The 18903-nt window shown below is 49.1% G+C and overlaps 1 protein-coding gene across 1 annotated transcript in view; it reads left to right on the top strand.

Moving 5' to 3' along the window:
* LOC144169719 (sodium-coupled monocarboxylate transporter 1-like) overlaps positions 1-18903 on the top strand; it is a 99427-nt gene that overhangs the window by 58751 nt on the left and 21773 nt on the right. Inside the window, exons 3-7 of the mRNA XM_077699033.1 lie at positions 10255-10320; positions 10416-10467; positions 12510-12577; positions 15632-15786; positions 18059-18199. Coding sequence (XP_077555159.1) covers positions 10255-10320; positions 10416-10467; positions 12510-12577; positions 15632-15786; positions 18059-18199 — 482 coding nt within the window. The remainder of the gene's footprint in view (positions 1-10254; positions 10321-10415; positions 10468-12509; positions 12578-15631; positions 15787-18058; positions 18200-18903) is intronic.

Genomic DNA, 18903 nt, shown 5'->3' with positions numbered 1-18903 from the left:
AATGACATCGTAACAATTTCGTCAACCTACAAAGATCCCCCTCGAAGCGTCACCGAAATGTATTTTTCGAAGTCTTATTCTTTGCGGCCCCCAGGCCTTTGCCCTACAGCAGGCGCAAATAGGTTGGTGATAATGAGCATTTAAATCAATGTGACGCATTATTTGACTATTCAACGGCCGTCAATACTCCATGTCGCAAGCTGATTGCGGAACGGGGAAAGCCACGAAGCAGGCAGTAGTGGCGCCCCTGCACAGCATCATAATCCCTCATTTCCCGTTCGGTTGCTTGATTCTATCACAAAATTAGGCATTGTTGTGCGTACTGATTTAATTGAATGCACGGTAGGAGGCCTTAATGTTGGTTACTATAAGTTATTTGGCTTCGGCATTGCAATTGGAGTTTTACTCTCCGTCTTAAGACAAGGCGCCGCCCTAGGCCCAAGGATACTAGTTAGACCCGGCCACGGAGGCCGTTTTTGTGATGAACGCGAAAAACGAAAACGCCCTCGGGCTGAGATTTCGACACACGTTAAAGATTCTCAGGAGGTCGAAACTGACCCAAAGCTCTCCACTGCGACGTATACATCGCCGCCAAGTTGTAGCTACGGCGCGCAAAACGCCCCAAATTTGAGTTTTTTTACAAATTACAAGCGAGGCCTGTTAAGGTGTCAGGTCTACGCCAGACATTTACGGGCCTCTGCCTCCTCCTTCCCCCACCACAACAACCGCTTCATGGTCCTCGTTGACTTACGCGGGTCGACCAAATACCTGTGTGCGTACTCTTAAGCCTACTTAATAGTTACACACCCCTGGGCTAGCACATTCCCGCAGCGAAGTATTGGGCAACACTTTATGACCTCAAATTTATGATCTGTATGCGCGAATTCCTTGGTTGGCGCAGCCTGTTATTTATTTAGAGATCCATCAAAATCTTCGTAGTGAGCGCTTTCACATTTGCAAGCCATCAAACTAGTGATGGCGACATCACTCTCTGGATGTCTGGAGGCAGCGCGGCACACATAGAGTAAACTTTACACACTGCAGCAGAGATTGTCATCGAGGAAGCGCGTGCAGCCGGACTTGACTGCTCCCCTACGAAATTTGAACTCCTTCTCTTACCGGCAAAAATCAGCTACAAGTCCCTCCCTGATATACAAATTGCAATTGGTGACATCACTGTCCCGGTGGTAAACAGCATACGTATACTCGGTCTTCTAATCCAGCGTAACAGAGGTAACAATGAATACATTTCGCAACTCTCTTCACAAGTGAATCAAACAATCGGCCTCATTAGGCGCATAACCGCCCGAAAGAGAGGGCTTAAGGAGGGGGACAGAGTGCGGCTGGTGCAAGGTTTTGTGATAAACCGTATCACATACTCCGTCCCTTTCCTTCAGAGCACTCCCACTGAGCTGAAGAAAATTTCTGATCAGGAAAGCCGACAATGCAGCATTACAGGTCCCCTTGCACACCTCCAGTTCCCGACTTCAGAGATTGGGGATTCACAACCTCGCGTAGGAGCTGGTGGAGGCCCATCTCATAGGTCAGTTGCAACGGCTATCAAACACCTCCTTTGGACGGCACATTCTGGGAAGACTGGGCCTACGAGCTCCGCTAATATCCTGGTTCACCCACTTCAGCGCACTATGCACCCAACTTACCACAGGTGGCGGCGGGAGCAAAGAGTACGCACGAATTATAAGCGACTCCGCGTCAGACCGGACGTTCACGTGGACGCGGCCAACCACCCTAGTGCCCCGTCAGTTAACTCCATTTCGGTGCGCACCATCAATCCTGCAACGGCGGAGGAGGCGGCAATAGCGCTTGCCTTAAAGCACCGGCCGACTCCCACAATTGTGCTCTCCGATTCGAAAACGGCCACTTTAATTTCGCCAGGGGGCTCCTATCCCCACTGGAACTCAAAATTCTCTCTAAAAATCCCACCTCTACCTCAGTAGAACTGAGCTGGGAGGTAATGAATCGGCCCATTCTGCTACTCGAGAGTTCACTTTCCGAGCCGGCCACAGCCTCGTCCCCTCGCACGGTGCCAGATCCGCTAGATATAGTCTACTCAGCTATCACGACATAGCGACGCATTTCAGCCTCGCCCGCCGTGTATAACCCCCTACTCACGTCAGTCTCCACAACGTGCAAGGATTCATGTGGCGCCTACTGCAGACAGGTAACCTCCCCAGTCGGGCGCAGCTCCATCGCATTCAACTGTCTTTATTTCCCTCCCCGAAGTGCCCATCATGCAGCATTCCCGCCGCCTGATACCACAGCATGTGGGCTTGTCTCAATTATCCTTTTCCCTGCATCACCTGCGGCGAGCACTGGGAGAGGGTGCCGGGAAGCTCCGATCCGGACATTCAAGCCTCTCTAACGAATCGGGCTGCCATTGCCGCCGCAAGGCTAAAGCCAGCGGCCACCACGTCCCCGTAACAGAGCTTGGGTCAATAAAGCTTATCTCTCTCTCTCTCGCTCTCTCCCGAGCCTTAAAGGAGCCACGGATCACAAAATACAACTTTGTTCTATCTGAAAGAACTAGACTTTGGTAGCTCACTCAGCTCCGTTCATTTAAATTGCATTCTTTTAAACTTCGCGCCATAGTGACGTAAATGAACAGATCATGACGTGTTAAAGACCGGAACTAAAAACATTTTTGCCAGTGAGTTAACTGCGCGTTAGCATTCACGTGATGCGATCAAACGGAACTAGAGGCCTCACTAGTTTCTGGCGGTGGCTTGGCAGGCGGCCGTCATCCGCACAAACAAGATTCTGTGACGTCATAGTATAGTTGCCGAAAAGCGGCTGGGGAGTCGCCACTGTAGCATATGTTCTGCTTAATCTCTCGATTATTCGTTTGAAGATTGCAGTAAAATATGTTTTGATGTTATCGGGATAAAATAGTATTTTTAATGAACCGGACTTGTATTTTGTTTTCATGGCCCTTTAACCGTTGCTTCGGCGGCTTGACAGGTAGCGCTCTGCAGCGTGGCACTAATTTATCACGCACGCGATCAATCAATCATTTCGACATGCAGGGGAGACAACAGAGACCTCTTATTTCGTCATCTCCTCATAAGGTGCACGTGCCGTCAGAAGTAATTGGAACTCCGGAGCTGCGGCCGAGCCGCATAGCAGCGCCGTGTAGCTGCACCGGCGGAAACAAAGGGAGCAGGACACGCATGCGCGTTGTGCGACGGTGGTAACCCATATATACCATAGAATTTCTTAGTAAGTATACTAGAGAGGAAACTGCGCCTGATAATCCATGTCGTCGGGGGGGTTTATGGGAAGACCACCCTTTTTGGCTTGGGCTTGGCATGACAATTGGATTCTGAAGCGGTTTTGAGGATTTGCTTTCTTCATTAACACGTCTGCAAGCTACGAGGAAGCCGTAATCCTCCCTGTTCTATGGTAGCCGTGTACGGTGAAAAGGCAGGCAGTGCGTGATCGCACCAGACGTTGGTCATGCCGCAGTCGAAGGACGTATGACTGAGCGGGTAATATGCCGACGCGAAAGTTGTAGCTGGCGAAAAAAAAAAAAAAGAAACCAAATGTACTCCCATGAAGACCAGATACGTCAGATACGGGCGCATGTATCTGTCCTATATTATCTTCGTCCACGACTGTTTAACGCCACGTTTTCTTTTTTCTTGTTAAACTGTTGCTGACGGTCGGTGCGCCGGTTCACCACGAAGGCGACGTTTTCATAGGCACGCTCAAAAAACTTTCCAAACTTTTCAAACAACTTACTATTTGAAATAATGGTAAAATTAATAAAATAAGAGTCTCTAATCAGTCCCCCCCCTCCCCCCCCCCAAATATTTACATTGTTCGTGACTACCACCTTGGCCTGCAAAACAGCAGGCACAAACGTTCCGGCAAAAATACGCTTTACTTCCTTTTTTTTTTAGTTTTAAAACAGCCGTTTTATTTTCCACTTACATAATTGCACACTATTCTTCACTTGTTTGTGGCACTTTGTTTAAATTTGCGGTCACTAAAACGTTTCAATCCAAGCCAATGATGAAACTTAGGCGAGCGCATGACGACACAGACGTCCTTGATATGAGCCGCATAGACGCTAGCGCCAGATTCCTCTCTAGTGTATATTGTAATAAACTCTATGATCTATACCTCTCAACCCACTCCTTTTAACGTGGCTCGCAGCATGCCGGTCTCGGCGATGGCGCTGATAGCAGACAGACCTGCAAATGTTAGAAAATAAAAAGTGTCAGTTCAGACCCCTGTGATTGCGCCGCTTGTCCAGCAGCTCGCGTGCGCTGGAAGTGTGCGAAAGACGCTGCCAGGTGTGTGTCTTCTATCAGTGCCATCACCGACACCAGTATACGGCGAAGAATGCTCTTGGCCATGTCAAAAGAACTGGGTTGAGAGGTACAGATGGGCTATCACCGTCGGCAGGCGCGCATGCGAGTTCCGCTCCCTTCGTTTACCGCCGGTGCGGCGACAGGGCGCTCCTATACGCTTCGCCCACAGCTTCCGTGTTCCAATTACTTCTGAAGGCAGCTGTACATCCATCTTCTTGGGAATTATCCTAAACGACAGTAAACCACCACCTCGGTGCCCGCCCCCCTACGGTCGAACCCTGAGTAATTTGTCTGGTACAAATCGTGGACTCAGCAGATTATGTAGGCACGGCAGTGGGAGATTGAGCGGCAGACGACGGAGCGCGTAGGTGCGTTTTTTCCCCGTCGGTCCTTGTGATGGATCGGAAAAAAAGAACAGTCGCTGCTGCTGCCGTTTTCCTGGCCCAGCCTCAACCTTGACTGCTTCGCTTTTTTTATATATATTATACGGGTTGTGTGAGTCTGTGTGTGTACAGCTCACGGGCCGAACTATACGTTGCTAATGCATTCAGGCGACTTAGCCACTGCATGCGATACGCGTTATGAGGTTTTATTACTCAACCATCCTGGATTATCGTTGGCCAGTGTTCGTCGTCGCGAATGTATAAAATGTCATCGACATATCTCATTGCTGTGCACGTTCTGGAGAAGTCAAATTTAGCTAGATGCATCAGAATTGTTTGTACGGTTGCGCTTACAGTTCATCAGTGCGCGAACAGATGGGGACAACGAACTCGATATCGCAGCTATACACCTGCGTCGCTGAACTTTTACAACCGTTGGCAACCGCAGGGCCAAACTGTTATTACTCGATCCGAACGTGCTGCCTTGGAGTTATTATTGCGCTAACGCAGCGCAATATCTCAGCCGCAGCGAAGTCGCCGCGGTCAAGGCAAACGTTATTGATCGTTCGCTGACACGCCTTTCAGTTTTCTTGTTACCAAAATAACTTTCTCAAAGCAGGGACCTAGCCTCGAGATGCTTAAAAAAAAAAAAAACGAAATCTCTGCACGCAATCGCGAAAGCGTGGTGAGGAAGCAGCGCCGGTGAAGAGTTGCCCCGAGCACCCTAATTGACCCCGGCACGCCGGCATTGCGGGCCACCTGCCAACCGCGATGCCAGCGTACGACGCGCCGACCTCCGTCTGGTTTGCAGCACGTGCCTGTAACCGGTTGCGCACTGAAAGTGCTGAAAGCGCACGCGCGGCCACTGGAACGGCTCGGGAAAATAAGACAAAGAGGAATCAGAAGCGAGACCGGTCACAGGTGGAAGGGTGAAAGCGAAAACCGGCATTAAACAAAGCGGGGAAAGGGATGGGCGAGGGAGTGCTAGACGGGCTGCTGCTTTGGAGCCGTTTACTTCTCCGGTCTCCGGGTTTACACCAAAGACCTTGCATGACGAGATGGACGTCTGTTTTCTTATTGAGTTTCTCGGCGAAGGCTCACTTCTGTGCCGGAAAGCGGCAGGCTCGCTTGGGGCGGCCCAGGACTGCTCGTTGCGAACGGTGATGAAATGAATGAAAGGTAGGCGCGCCGTTTGAAAACAAATCGCCCGCTCGGCTCTTGCTTGCTGGGTGTATTTATAGATTACGCAGAACGACATCGCGGAGCAAGAACGTGGGAATGTACTTAATGGTACCTCCCGGTTCAGCCGGAGCTGTTGTAGACTTCCTTCGTGACGCTTGAGGTGTTACGTTCTGTCGCTGAGATCCGGGAATTCTACGCGGAAGTGGAACGGGACAAGTGTGACCGGACTTGCGCCGAACCCGGGGCCAAAGGACACGGTGTCTCGGCGTCGTGAAAGCAGTTAGAGGATGCGGTGTTTTCGTACACGTGGGGGCACAGGAAATGGAATTGTTTATGAGTTTGAAATGAAATGATTGCCGTCAGCTGCGCGAAAAGGAAGCATTGACGCAAGATGTTGCAGAACACGAATATTGTTGTAATTAATACTTATTTATTTTTGACACGAACCAAAGCGCGAAGCATATCCAGCTCGAAGCGCGATGCCTCTATTCAGACAACATGACGGAGAGCAAATTGAAACACAGTTGGCCCTAGCTGTAAAAACACCCGTAAAAAGCGCAGATAGACGCTTCCTCGCACCGGACACGGGGAAACCTGATGCTTTCGCTTTGTTGCGTTCTTAGTTCAGTGCAGTCATCGTTGAGAATTTATGAGAAAAATTTTGCCGTGAATACACAATACAGGTTTCGTTGATTAAACATACTGGGTTGTCCTGATAACAATGACAGCAATTTAACTGAGAACGTCAAAGAAATAATCGATTGATTGATCGATTATAAGGTTTAACGTGCCGGCGTTACACAGGCGATAAGGCGCGCCGTAGTGGAGGGCTCCGGATTAAATTTGGCCGCCTGGGGATCTTTACCGTGAGTCGAAATCTTGAACACACGGGCGTTCTTGCTTTTCGTCCCAGTCAGAAAAGCATCCACCGCGGCCGGGATCGAAGCCCCGTCCTTGGGCCAAAGAAATAGTCGAGGTATTAAAGAAAACGTATGAAGCAGTGGCGACTCCCTCGCAACTATGACGTCAGAAAAAAAACTGTTTGTGCGATTGGCGGCGTGGCCAAGTTACATGACTACGAATGGACGATTGTGGTGGGCTTGGTACCACCTGAGTGCTATGAAAAAGTCAACACAGTGATAAAAATGTTTTTAGCGGTAGCCCATACTGCGTACTGAAGCGCGAAATGTGAAAGTGTTTCAATATTCTCTGCGTTTTCTTTTGGTTAAAAAGCGTCTTTCGTGGCTGGAATGGAGCTGACGGAACTGAACAAAGTTGTATTTGGTCTTCACGGCGGAAACGCAAGCGAGGCTAGCGCTGCGTCGCAGGGTGTCGTTGGAAGCCAGGACCTTCCGGACTAAGGATGCCCTCCTCCGGGGCGGTGCCCCAACAACTGTACCTGATGCTCTTTATTTTAAGGTTTATCACTTAGCCAAAATTTCTAAAAAAATGTCGGAGCGCGAAATGCTACTGCTTTGAGTGCTGATGCGTTATGGCTTCCCCGGGTGGTATTTATCAGACTTCTTTATCATGTCTGCGCTTTCCTGGTTATGTTCTCCGCCCCCTGTGATTCGGCCTTGTTGGTATATTTGCGCGATCGACTGCGCTTAGCCGGTACAGAAACTGGAGTGTATCCTACGTAGAAGAGCTTTCCATCGCGAATCACGGCGATAATTGCTTCGACTGGCAGGCTTACTACCCTTCGCACCACTAATTCTTCGATTAATTGTTCTCCGTAATAGGAATGCACATATCCTAGTAACGTGCCGCCACGTGCACATCCTGTCCCTTGGCTGCGCCGCTAAGTGCCCAATGACGGACGCCTAGGCACACTGTTAACCAGCCAGACATGTGGAGAATTTTTCACTAACCAACCTTCAGTGTGTAATGGATTCCAGTCTCCATAGTAAAGTGCACACTTTACGGTTATGCATCTGCCTTGCGTTTACCTTAACCTGGTTAACCACACCCGTCTTTAAGGATTTAAAGCATCCTAGTGTTTGTTTGTTTTTTGCGCGCGCGAGTGTTTCTCTAGCCGTTCTTTTCCCCAATTACATTTTCTTAAAGGAGTACTGACACCAAATTTTGATACCTAAAAAATGATATAATTGGCTTCAGTAGTTTGTACAGATGCCTCACAGAAATTTTTGCAGCGATCCGAGGCCGGAATCACATCTAAAATCGATTTTGATTGTCCAGGCCGCGAGCTTCCACAAATCAGCAGCACTAGCACAATCGCTTTCGGCGTGACGAAACATTGGCCTGCGTGTCTGGCCGGTTCAGGGTGACGTCATATATAGTCGTTTTCAGAACCGGAAACGATATCCTGCGCTGCTGTTGTCGGTGGTAATCGTTTGGGCAGGAGACGTGGGCGTAGCTGTGTGAGCAATGCTTGTAAACGTTGCGTGTTCGACGTCTTTGCTCTTCAGTTCGTTGCCAGCGCATGGTGTTCGGCACTGGTGCCGAAAACTGCGCGGTGCGCGATGTCGACGGGAACCGCGGCGACGCGGCGGTGCGCGTCGCCGAGCTCGCCCAAGTTGTGCTATGGCAAGCTCGCGGTATGCGAAGTACTGCTCGTGGAAGCCTGTCCGAGCAAATCGACGACGACGCCAAGATGCATTATTTTCCACGCGACGACATGCAGCGCTAAACGTGGACTGAGTTCGTGCGCGCCGGCGGCCGCAAGAACTGTCGCCCAAGCCAGCGGGCTCGGGGTTGCACGGGTCACCTTGGGTGTTGGGAACTCAGTATCGTGGCGACTATTTGATCGCTGGTATCTGTACAACTGCGGATGACCATCCCTTACACAACTTTTCACCACACTATCATCCCCTTTTTCGCATATGAAGCTTTATTTTGGCAATAATTTCCGTTTCAGCGATCGGTGACCAAGACATCTGCCGCGGCCTGTTTTGATTCTAGCGTGCAGGTGGCGCCATTTTTCGACCGCTCGCCGCACCGTGGTGCCGGCAGTGCTGGGTCGGAGCGCCGAACCTCCGCTGCCGGTCAGCGTAGGCTTACCATCGCGGCAAATATCTGAACGCCACTTTTAAATTCAGCGCTGATAACAACTCCTAGCACAATTTTCAACACACTAACATCTACTTTCTCGCATGTGGAGCTTCTTTTTCGTGATCAGATTGATTACAAGAGTGGCGACAAGCTGTTGCTATCACGGTCTGCGCCGGTTCGAGCCGTGATTACAAGAGTGGCGACAAGCTGTTGCTATCACGGTCTGCACCGGTTCGAGCCGCAGTGATATTAAAAAACGGACGACGGCGAAGACATCGCCGGCCTAATCGCCTGGCCAAATAAAGTTGTTCTGTCTGTCGGGTGGCAGTGACTCATCCGAGTCTGACGATTCAGACGACATGTCGACTGCGCGGGCGAGTCGCGGACCATGTGCAATCGTAGCAGACGATGCGACGAACGCATGGAGGAAAGAAAAACGTCCCTGACGTCACGGGTGAGACCGTGACGTAAGGCTGGCCCGCTTGCAGGCTGGCCTTCGAACGGCCATTTTCCCGCGCAGCGACCAAATTTGAAATTAGTTGCAATAAACGTGCTATAATTAATTCTGTGTTGGCGGCTGACGGCTTTCGGTTCGATTTTCGTAATTACTGGGCCAATAGGTAATCTTTACAGCATGAAAACTGAAAGCGAGAAATTTCGTGTCAGTACTCCTTTAACGCCCGCCGCTGTCTGTCGCAAGTAGAAACAGCACGACGAAAACATCACCAGGAAATGTTGCGCCTATAGGGGCCTGCATACCTGAATTTTTACGCTGATAAGCGTGTATCTGAGACTCCTTGATGTCTATCTAGCACGTGTATAGGTGGTATTCAATGAAAAGTTTAGCTGTCAATTTCTTCGCTTGGCAATACTGGAAGCGGCCACGGACATGGCCGCTGCGCGCACGGACATGGCGCGGCGTGTGCCACTGTGTCCGCACGCCGCCGAAAAAAACAAAAAAACAGTGGCGTGCGTCGTCTGCTCCGATTCAACCCGATTCTCAACGGTGGTGTTCACAGATATGTTATAAATTGCACTCACATTGGAGTCGAGGCATTACTTTGCGTTCGGTGGGGTAGAGTTTGGAACGTCCAATACAGGTCATGTGCTTAGCATGGACAAGTACCGCCATCCCGCAGAACCCGACGTAACCAGTGACGGCGCACTCACATGGTTACCTGCATGCGCGCCTCGCCAGTGAATACAAGATTTACGAGTGTCATCGCACTAGAAACAGGCTTAGTCTTCAAATGATCGTTCTAGTATTATCCGATGTTAGCAGCTTCCTTCTAACTGTACTCTTTTTTTTTCGCACTTTTTTCCCACCCTTTCCACGGCCGAAGTACCTGGAGCTGAGGTTCAACCACGTGATTCGAGCCATTGGGTGCGTAACGTTCTCCGTACAAATGGTGAGTGCGTTGCTGAACTTGCAGCATTACACGTCGTGCATGCCTATACGAATGAAAGCGTAAACTTATTTATATTATTGCGCTTTGCTTTGCAGCTAATTTATATGGCCATCGTTCTCTATGCACCTGCGCTGGCGCTTTCTCAAGGTGAGTGTTGTTAGTGCGTTGCATGACGTCACAGCCAAGCGTAATTCTCGTTTAACTTACTTCATTTACGTCTACGCTGGCCGAATAAATTATCTGACACATTAAGTGAAACTGAATTTAATGTTACAACCATACTAGCACTAACGTATATGGCTATGACACGCCAGGTTTGGGTCGTTGGAGTGTAAAACCCTTACACCCGAAGTCCTCCATGTAAGGTCGCTTGTAACTAATATACCACTCTACTATATATATAAAAAGAAAGGATCGCGGTCACTTTGGCAGCAAAATATTTCTGTGCACCAGTGCCAATCGAATCTAATTTGCTTATGCCAGTGTCCTTTTAAACCACGATTGCTAAAACAAATTTGTCGACTCTGATATTAGCGCATAAGTAGCCTGTAGACGTTGCAAAGCAACTCCGCCTCGTTACATTGTTTATCACATTCTAGAACTTCGTAAAATTGTAGTCCGTTTAGAGACCTCTGTGTACTGCCTATTTTCACATCACGAGTTTAAACCTTCAATAATAACTATGTGAGAGAAAATATCAACACGCTGTGTACAGCTTTTATGTAATTAGTCGTTAAAATATTCCTGCCCATACTGCCTAGTGACTTCCGCTCATTTGGAAGATGGAAAAGCAGTCTCTTAAACGTAACGTCGATGACAAGGCAATGTTTTGCGTTAAATACTAACGGCTCAGGCAGAATCTATGGCTTGTAATATTAAAACGTTTGAGCAATTAGTTGTGAAAGTAAAGCTGTGTACCAGAGCTTAAAGGGGGCATGAACGCGAAATACAAACTGGGTTCATTAAAAAGGCTGCTTTGTCCGTATAATAACAATACCAATTTTACCGCTAACGTCCAACAAATAGCTGCGATATTAAAGAGAACCTATTCATAAGTGGCGCCTCCCCAGACACATTCCGGCAATTTCTGCATGACGTCACACACTATTCCTTTCCGACTGGCGGCCGCCAACTTAAGCCACCGCCAAAAAACATGACTGGGAAGTTGTAGCGGGGCGTCTAATGCCTATTTGATTGGATCACTAGATTGCTATTGCCCGGTTAACACACTGATAGAAATGTTTTCACTGCCTGCCGATATCGCGTCACTCCTGCCCATATTACATCAGGGTATCAAGATATCTTTTTTAGCAAGATAGTTTTTAAATATTTCTGACGTTTTCTGTCGGGAAAAAAAAAAAAAAAAACGTCTTTCGCGGTAGGAATAGATATGGGTTGGTTACGACAGGCTAGTTTTTTTTTTTTTTTTCAAATTAGACATTTTTGTAATAAATATTACGTCTTCATGGTCCATTAAAGTTCTGGTGCACCGCTTTACCAGACCTGATTTTCCCGAAAAACTGGGTGCTGGATAACACGCTGAAACAAAATGGCGCCAAACTGAGTCGGCGACCACCAGGATGACTGAAGTCTATAAACGCACACCTCGGTTATTGGGAGCTTCTGTAGTGCCCACGCATTACACTGATGCCGACCACCTGCTAAGAGGAAAATTCGCCAGTTCATTTGAGCGTTTCCTACAAACGCAGCGAACCGACGCCTTGTTTCGTGCACTAGGTCGTACGAGCTTTCATTCTATACGAAACCCGTGTCCGTGTCATGTCTGCAAGCTTGCATGCTTTTTATGAGCTTGTTCACCTTGAATATCAAATTACTCGGGACCAGCTCGGCCCACTCAATTCCCAGAATGACATATAAAAAGAAACACGATCTCTCTTGCTGTTTACAACGGCTTTGAAATGAGGACCATGTTGTGCTGGCAGCGGGGTGCAGCTGATTGATACTTGTCACGCGAACCGTGCTCAACTTATTATGACAAATGAAGCCAACGGAGCATGCCAATTCCTATAATGCGTTCCCATGAGTTACACATGTTAATGGCGCACCAGTGAGCTCTGTGAGGTCAGCCGTGTCTTCGCCCTTAGCGACAGACGTAACGTCAGTCATGCGGAAGGGTCTGACTTCATCTTTGTCATTTTGTCTCTCTCTCTCTCTGTATGCCATTTCAGTGACGGGAATCAAAGTGTGGACGTCGGTGCTTTCCATAGGCATTGTGTGCACTTTCTACACAAGTTTTGTGAGTACCCTTACCACCGCATTGCTCTGTAAAGGGAACATTATACAGCGGAAAGACAAGAGGACAAAGTCGCACGCCTCGCTTCCCCGTCCTTGATTTTGCCATCGAGTTTATTCGCCGAAGCCCAGCGCACAGCTGGCCTTTGCTTCGTTAAAAGGCAGAATTTGATCTCATCTTATAGCCTTATAGTATAAGGAAGCACATATGTTGAAAGAATACGAAGACGCTTAGTACCCCTTACGATGCAGTGAACGCGAAAGCGTTTGTGTCCGAAGTACCGAGCCTGTACTTTTATTATCATTGCCATTATTCCACCCTAGCGTCTGTTTTATTTTTCTGTTACTATGACTAAAGACCTTATCCAATCCCCCTTGTTAGCCCGATATAGGATTAACATTGTAAGTTATTCTAAGTTAAGCGTTGATATTGTTATCGTTGTTATTGGGTCAATGCAGTATTTTGAATGAAGCAAATGGGCCATTCGGGCTCTAGTCGGCTTCACCTCAAAGCACAGATGCACTGCAGAGAAGACATCTTTTATACAGCTATATGTGTTATTTCAAAATATGGACGCCCTCAGACCTTATTTGTAGTTCTATGATTTTTTTCCATGCACTGTACACACGCCACTGAGTAAATTGTTGCCGCCGGCACCAGACCCCCGGTTCCTAGCCGTATACCGGTTTGGTGTAATACTGTGACGACACCTAAATTATTATCGTAAATAGAAGAAGTTACTGGCGCGAATAAAAGAAGTCGCCGGCATCGCCAGGAATTGAACCTGGAACGAATAGAGAAAGGAAGTGAGAGCCCGTTGTCTTAACGATTGAGCTACGAGCCCACGCAGAGACAGCGGAGATAGATGGTACACTCACCGAGCGCATCTGCGGGTTTACCCTCTGCGTTGTTGCTGAATGCCACATGTCAGCGTCACGCGACCTCTCGCACCGCTGTGCGTTCCGCCAACGGCACGTGTAGCGGCCTTGTGCGCGCCTTGCGCATGCGCTCGGAGTTAGAAAAATTAAAGGAAGCTCACGTGCACAACGCATGGTCGGCGGCAGAGATGGTCGAAAAGTGCGATCATCTAACACCGTGAGCCACACTCCAGCGACTCGGTTACCCAAGCCACAAGCTGGAAGACTTCTTGCTCACCACGGGACCGGACGCCATCCTATGGGAGGTCTTCCAGCACCTACTCAACTTCCTGGTTATGACAAGACTAGTGCTGCGTTTGTAGCCGTCGAGTCATGGACAAAACGAACGCGACCTAGACTGTCCCCCACTCTCCTATTTGCTCTTCTCTTCCCCCCTCTCTCTTTCCATCTTTTGAAACTCCAATCCCCTTCCCTGGACTGGGTTGTATGAGGGTGAACTTCCCGTTGAGTTCAACAATATCCCCAGTTCTTTTTTCCCCTCCTTTGTTAATAAACCACCACCACCACCCAGCTTGAGCGTCCTTCAATTTTATAAAAAAGTTTCCACTCATGTACTTCACCCACACAACTTAACCAACCACAGTTCATGAATCATGCATTGATTTAACCTCAGCAAAGATCTCTTTGAAGTATTAAGTATTAAGTGAATTTCAATTGTCTCTGGTTTCACTCTCTGTAGAGCCACGTGTGTGAATTGAAGTGACGTCGCACGGGTAATGATTGTGGGTGTTGTTTACAGATTCGCTTTCCGACCACGTTCACATGGTTGATTGGCGCACATTTTTAAGGCGATTGTGTAAAGTTGCCTTTCTTGTAGTGAATTTAGCCGCGCACGGGACGCCACCAGTGCGGCATAGCAAGCTCCGCTTTAAGAACGGAATCTCGCACACCACCACATCTTCACAAGGAACAAACGCACATTGCGTGCTCCCTAGTGCACGCTTTTTTTTTCTTTTTGCACCGACGCTTCACAATTTACTTTGCAGCACAGTCTACCTAATCTTCATGTGCTCCGGAAATAAAAATTATTTCCGTTTTTACTCTTGTCCCTACCATCCCCGCACATCGTGAATTGCTTCGTCCGTAAGTGTTTGACCTGTGTGCGGTAGAGTGATGGTGCAGGAGGCACAACGAAAGATAATGGCACGCTTAATTGCAAATGCCTTTTTATAGCGAAGCTTTAATGACTAAGGGGAAGGAAAATCCGGCGTTCACATGTACGTAAAAGAAACAAAAACAGGTTGGAGCTGAGTTAGAAGTTTGGGGGGATAGAATGGCTGGGTGTAAAATGACGTAGCCACAATCTCGCATCTACCAACACTGGTAAGTTGAAACGGCGCATCGGAGGGAGCGAAAAAGAGTCTCTCTCGCAGCAGAGCGCACGCGCAGCGAGCTGCATGAGGCGTAGCTCGAGAGAAGAGAGAGAAATGACCTTTATTGCGTTGTCCGGCGGGGGGTGCGGGTCAGGCCACGCAAGGCTTCGCCGTCACCCCTGTCTATCTACCTATTCTAGGTATCGGGCTGACCTCGAGGCAATGGGCCTGGCCTGCGGCTCGGGCTACTAGGGGTGTCCCCGCCCCGCCCCCTGTCACCGTTCCCGAGGGAAGCAACCGGAGGGGAGCGCGGGTCCTCCTTTCGCCGTTGCCGCGCCAGAGCAGCCTCGAGCCGCTGGACGGCCCTGAGCTGGAGTCCGTGCTCCGTAGAGCCGATCATGTCGCGAACGTCCGGTGGGAGGTTGCGGCGTCCGTCACGCGCACAGTGTTCTTCGCAGCCCCACATGAGATGGGCAAGGTCCGCGGGCACTCGCGCACACACACTGCACTCACTTCGTTCGTAGAGGTCCGGGCACACGTGGCGCGCGAGCGCCGGCGTGAGAACCGTTCGTGCAGGGGCAGAGGCGGTGAGGGTGGAGCAGCGTTAACGTGACAATGGAAAACACCGGTCACACGTTAGAGCTGTGCTAGCTAACCATCCGTAGGTGTACATTAGCGCATTTATAAATTTTTCTTGTTAAATTTATTAGACATAAATGATAGAAAAGAGTTCTTAGCTTTCTTTTAGATAGCTTTGAAATGGCCTTGCGGTGATGACACTTTCTATTTCGTCCTCCTCGTCCCAGGGCGGGATGAAGGCGGTGGTGTGGACGGACGTGTTCCAAATCTGCCTCATGTTCGGCGCCATGCTCATGGTCGTCATACGAGGCGCCTACGACGTCGGCGGCATGAAGCAAGTTTTCGACCAAGCGCACAAGGGCGACAGAATCGAGTTCTTCAAGTGAGACTCTCGCGCTTGTTTCTGGCTTCGAAATCCCGAACTTACTGTCTGCTCTTCTTACACAGCCAGTCGAACTACTCCTCATGTCCCCGGAGCAGTACGCTGCCGAATGTAAATATTGCGAAAACCCAGGATCCCTCTTTCGTATAAAGGGGTAGTACGACTTCAGCTCAGGAAACCCACTCTTCCTCTGATTTCCCCCCCCCTCTTTCCCCCTCCCCCTTTCATTGCTCTTTTAACCATTTCGGCCCTGTTGGTGTCAATTGACGCCATCACATAAAAGTCCCTCTCGCGCATAGAGAACGAAACTAAAACTGTTCTTCATTGATGGCTATTGCGATAGATGTCACTGTTGTTTCATTTTAGTGTAGCTGCCAGCCAGAAAGAAGAAGAAGCACTGGTGAAGACAACATTACGATATTGAGGCTGAAAAAAAAATGGCGGTCCGTTTCATTCCCAAGCTTGTAAACCTATTACAGTCTAGTCCACTTATAACAATATCCAAGTGCCAAGGAAATCTCATCGTTATAACTGATGATTGTTATATGCGGGTTGCTAAATAAAGAGACGGAGCAGAGACCAAAACATTTTATTTATAGGCAAGCAAGGCTGTACTGCTACCTATTTGTGGAAAAGAAGCCATGATCGGTCAGCTTTGTTTGCTGCACATGAAGCTGGCGCACATCTTCTTAAAGAGCATCTATAAGGGCTTCACCTAGCTGAGCGAAAGGTCCTTGGTGGAAACGAATTCCCTGTAAGGCTATCATGCGTTGGGCCTCCTGCGAAGATGCTACCCGAGTAGGCTGTGCAACCGCGTCGTCAGAGTTGTCACTGCCACCGCTGTCCGCAGCACGTATCCGCGCAACGATCGCCTCTTCAGTGAGGCACTCAGACGTTCCCAAAACATCGGCCCTGACGTCTCATCCGCGTAAAAATGGAGGTAGTTGAACAGGCACCCAGTCGAATTCAAAGCAGCAGGCACGGGGACGGGGCCAAAGCGGCGGCATCTGGAGAGGTGTTTGGAAGAAGAACTGTTCCCCTCCTCCGCTCCCTTCCTCGTAAGCGGCGCAGTTGACTCGTTTTCTGAGGGGTGGACGGGATGTGAGGCGCATCGCGGCTCATGGTGTCGGCGTGGTTGGCGTGGAGAGCCAGCGGCAGCTCGCATTTTCGGTTCTTGCTGTAACCGATCCAATCGTTGTATCCGATATCGCGGCACTGGAGCATTGTAATAAGCGGTTTATTTTCCCATGGAAAACATACAGAGGCGGACGGTTCCATAGCTTCTTCATCGTTATATCCGATATATTGTTATAAACGGTATCCTTATAAGTGGACTCGACTGTAATACGTTCATTACGAAGCCAATTTCTCGTTTGTAGGTTCATCTAGTCATAAAGTTTAGGAAAATTACCAGAGTCCCTAATTAATTGCCTCATTAATAAATCTGTTATTACTTGTTTTTCCAGCTTTATTTTTTACTTGGGTGTTTATGGAACACTAGAATTTAAGAAAACAAACGGAAAACATGGTTTTGCTTGAAATTAAAAAAAAACAGCGCTGAAAGGGTTTTAAAGAGCAATGGGGGATCCTGATGTCCAGCTCCTCACTGGCGCCACAGCTTGCGCTGGTCGACAGGGCGCAGGCGGCCACGACGTCATTTATGGGCGCCGGTGAAAACGTAACCGCGCTCAACAGGCCACACGACCCACTTTAGAGACTCAATAAACGTATTCTCTCTCTCTCTCTCTCTCTCTCTCTCTCTTTCTGCACAGCCAGTCGCTCAACCCAGGCGCGCCTTATGCCAAATGCACTTGGTTTTAACTCGGAAATGAAAAATCCGCGATAAGATTTCACGTGTTCAGCTCCTGCACATTAAACAGCGTTGACAGAACGGCGCCATTCAACAAAGGTTGGAGTGAATTTTTCAGGGGGCTGAAGCGAAGAAGCTGAATTTCAACGATGTATTCGCATGGACCCAGCAGTTTCGTTCAAATGACAGACGGTTCGGGAACCATCTGCCATTTTACTGAAAGGTGGTATTTTGTACAGCCAAGTCACTAGTTAAATGCGAGCATTGCGAAAAATACTTCATATATATCCTACGCAGCCAAAATCACAGCAGCGCAGCCAACGACCGTACCGGTGTACGAGCTTAATTAATTGATGTAGGGAACTGCATTTTAAAATATGGGGGGCTCTCGCTCGTGGAAGTGTTTTCGCGGCGATCCCATGGAACCAAGGGCTGTCTCTCGCTCTCCGTGCATCGTTGCAGCTTCAACCCCGACCCGACCGATCGGCACACCGTGTGGGGCCTCATCATCGGCTGCTTCTTCACCTGGATGTCCATCTACGCGGTCAGCCAGGCCATGGTTCAACGATACCTCACCGTCCCCAGCCTCAAAGGAGCTCGAACGTAGGTTGGGCACTGGCTGAACCTGATTCGGGCTCTTGCTCCTCAATGCCTGCAGCATCCGTGTTACAATAGGGCCTTTCTTCTTGTTAAAGCGAATGCTTTCTTAGTGGGACCCGCCGTGGTGGTGGTGGCTCAGTGGCTAAGTCATTGTGCTACTGAACACGAGGACGCGAGTTGGATTCCCGGCCGCGGCGGCCGCTTTTCTGATGGAGGCGAAAAGTAAAAACGCCCGTGTGTACGAGATTTCGGCGCACGGTGAAGATCCCCAGGTGGTCTAAATTAATCCGGAGCCCTCCACTACGGCGCGCCTCATCGCCTGCGTTGCGTCGGCGCGTTAAACCCTACAATCAGTCATCAGTTCTCGGTGGGACCGATGACATTACTAGTGCATTTGACAAAACTAGTGCATTTCCCCATAGACCCGTTGGTCGACCAAAAAGCCCTGAAAAAATCTCTGGACACACGGCGCGTGCGTAAAACCGGGATTCCTTTTTGTCAAAACGGTTACTCGAAAATCGCGAAAGAGGAACTGTTCTACATAAGACAACAAGCGCGTCGACCACGAAGGAGGAGTACAATAGCATACATTTATCTCGTAAACCACGTATCAGTATACATTTAGACCGTTCGTAGATCCGTTTATTTAGTGCGCGAAAAATCCCCACATGGATTCGTTCGTCGTTTGCGATTTGGGTTTTTGAAGG

This window comes from Haemaphysalis longicornis, unplaced genomic scaffold (assembly GCF_048455015.1).
Source record: "Haemaphysalis longicornis isolate Haplotype H1 unplaced genomic scaffold, Haemaphysalis longicornis Haplotype H1 scaffold_2, whole genome shotgun sequence".
Taxonomy (NCBI): domain Eukaryota; kingdom Metazoa; phylum Arthropoda; class Arachnida; order Ixodida; family Ixodidae; genus Haemaphysalis; species Haemaphysalis longicornis.
The sequence above is the reverse complement of the archived record's forward strand: the minus strand, read 5'-3'. Positions and strand labels throughout refer to the sequence as shown.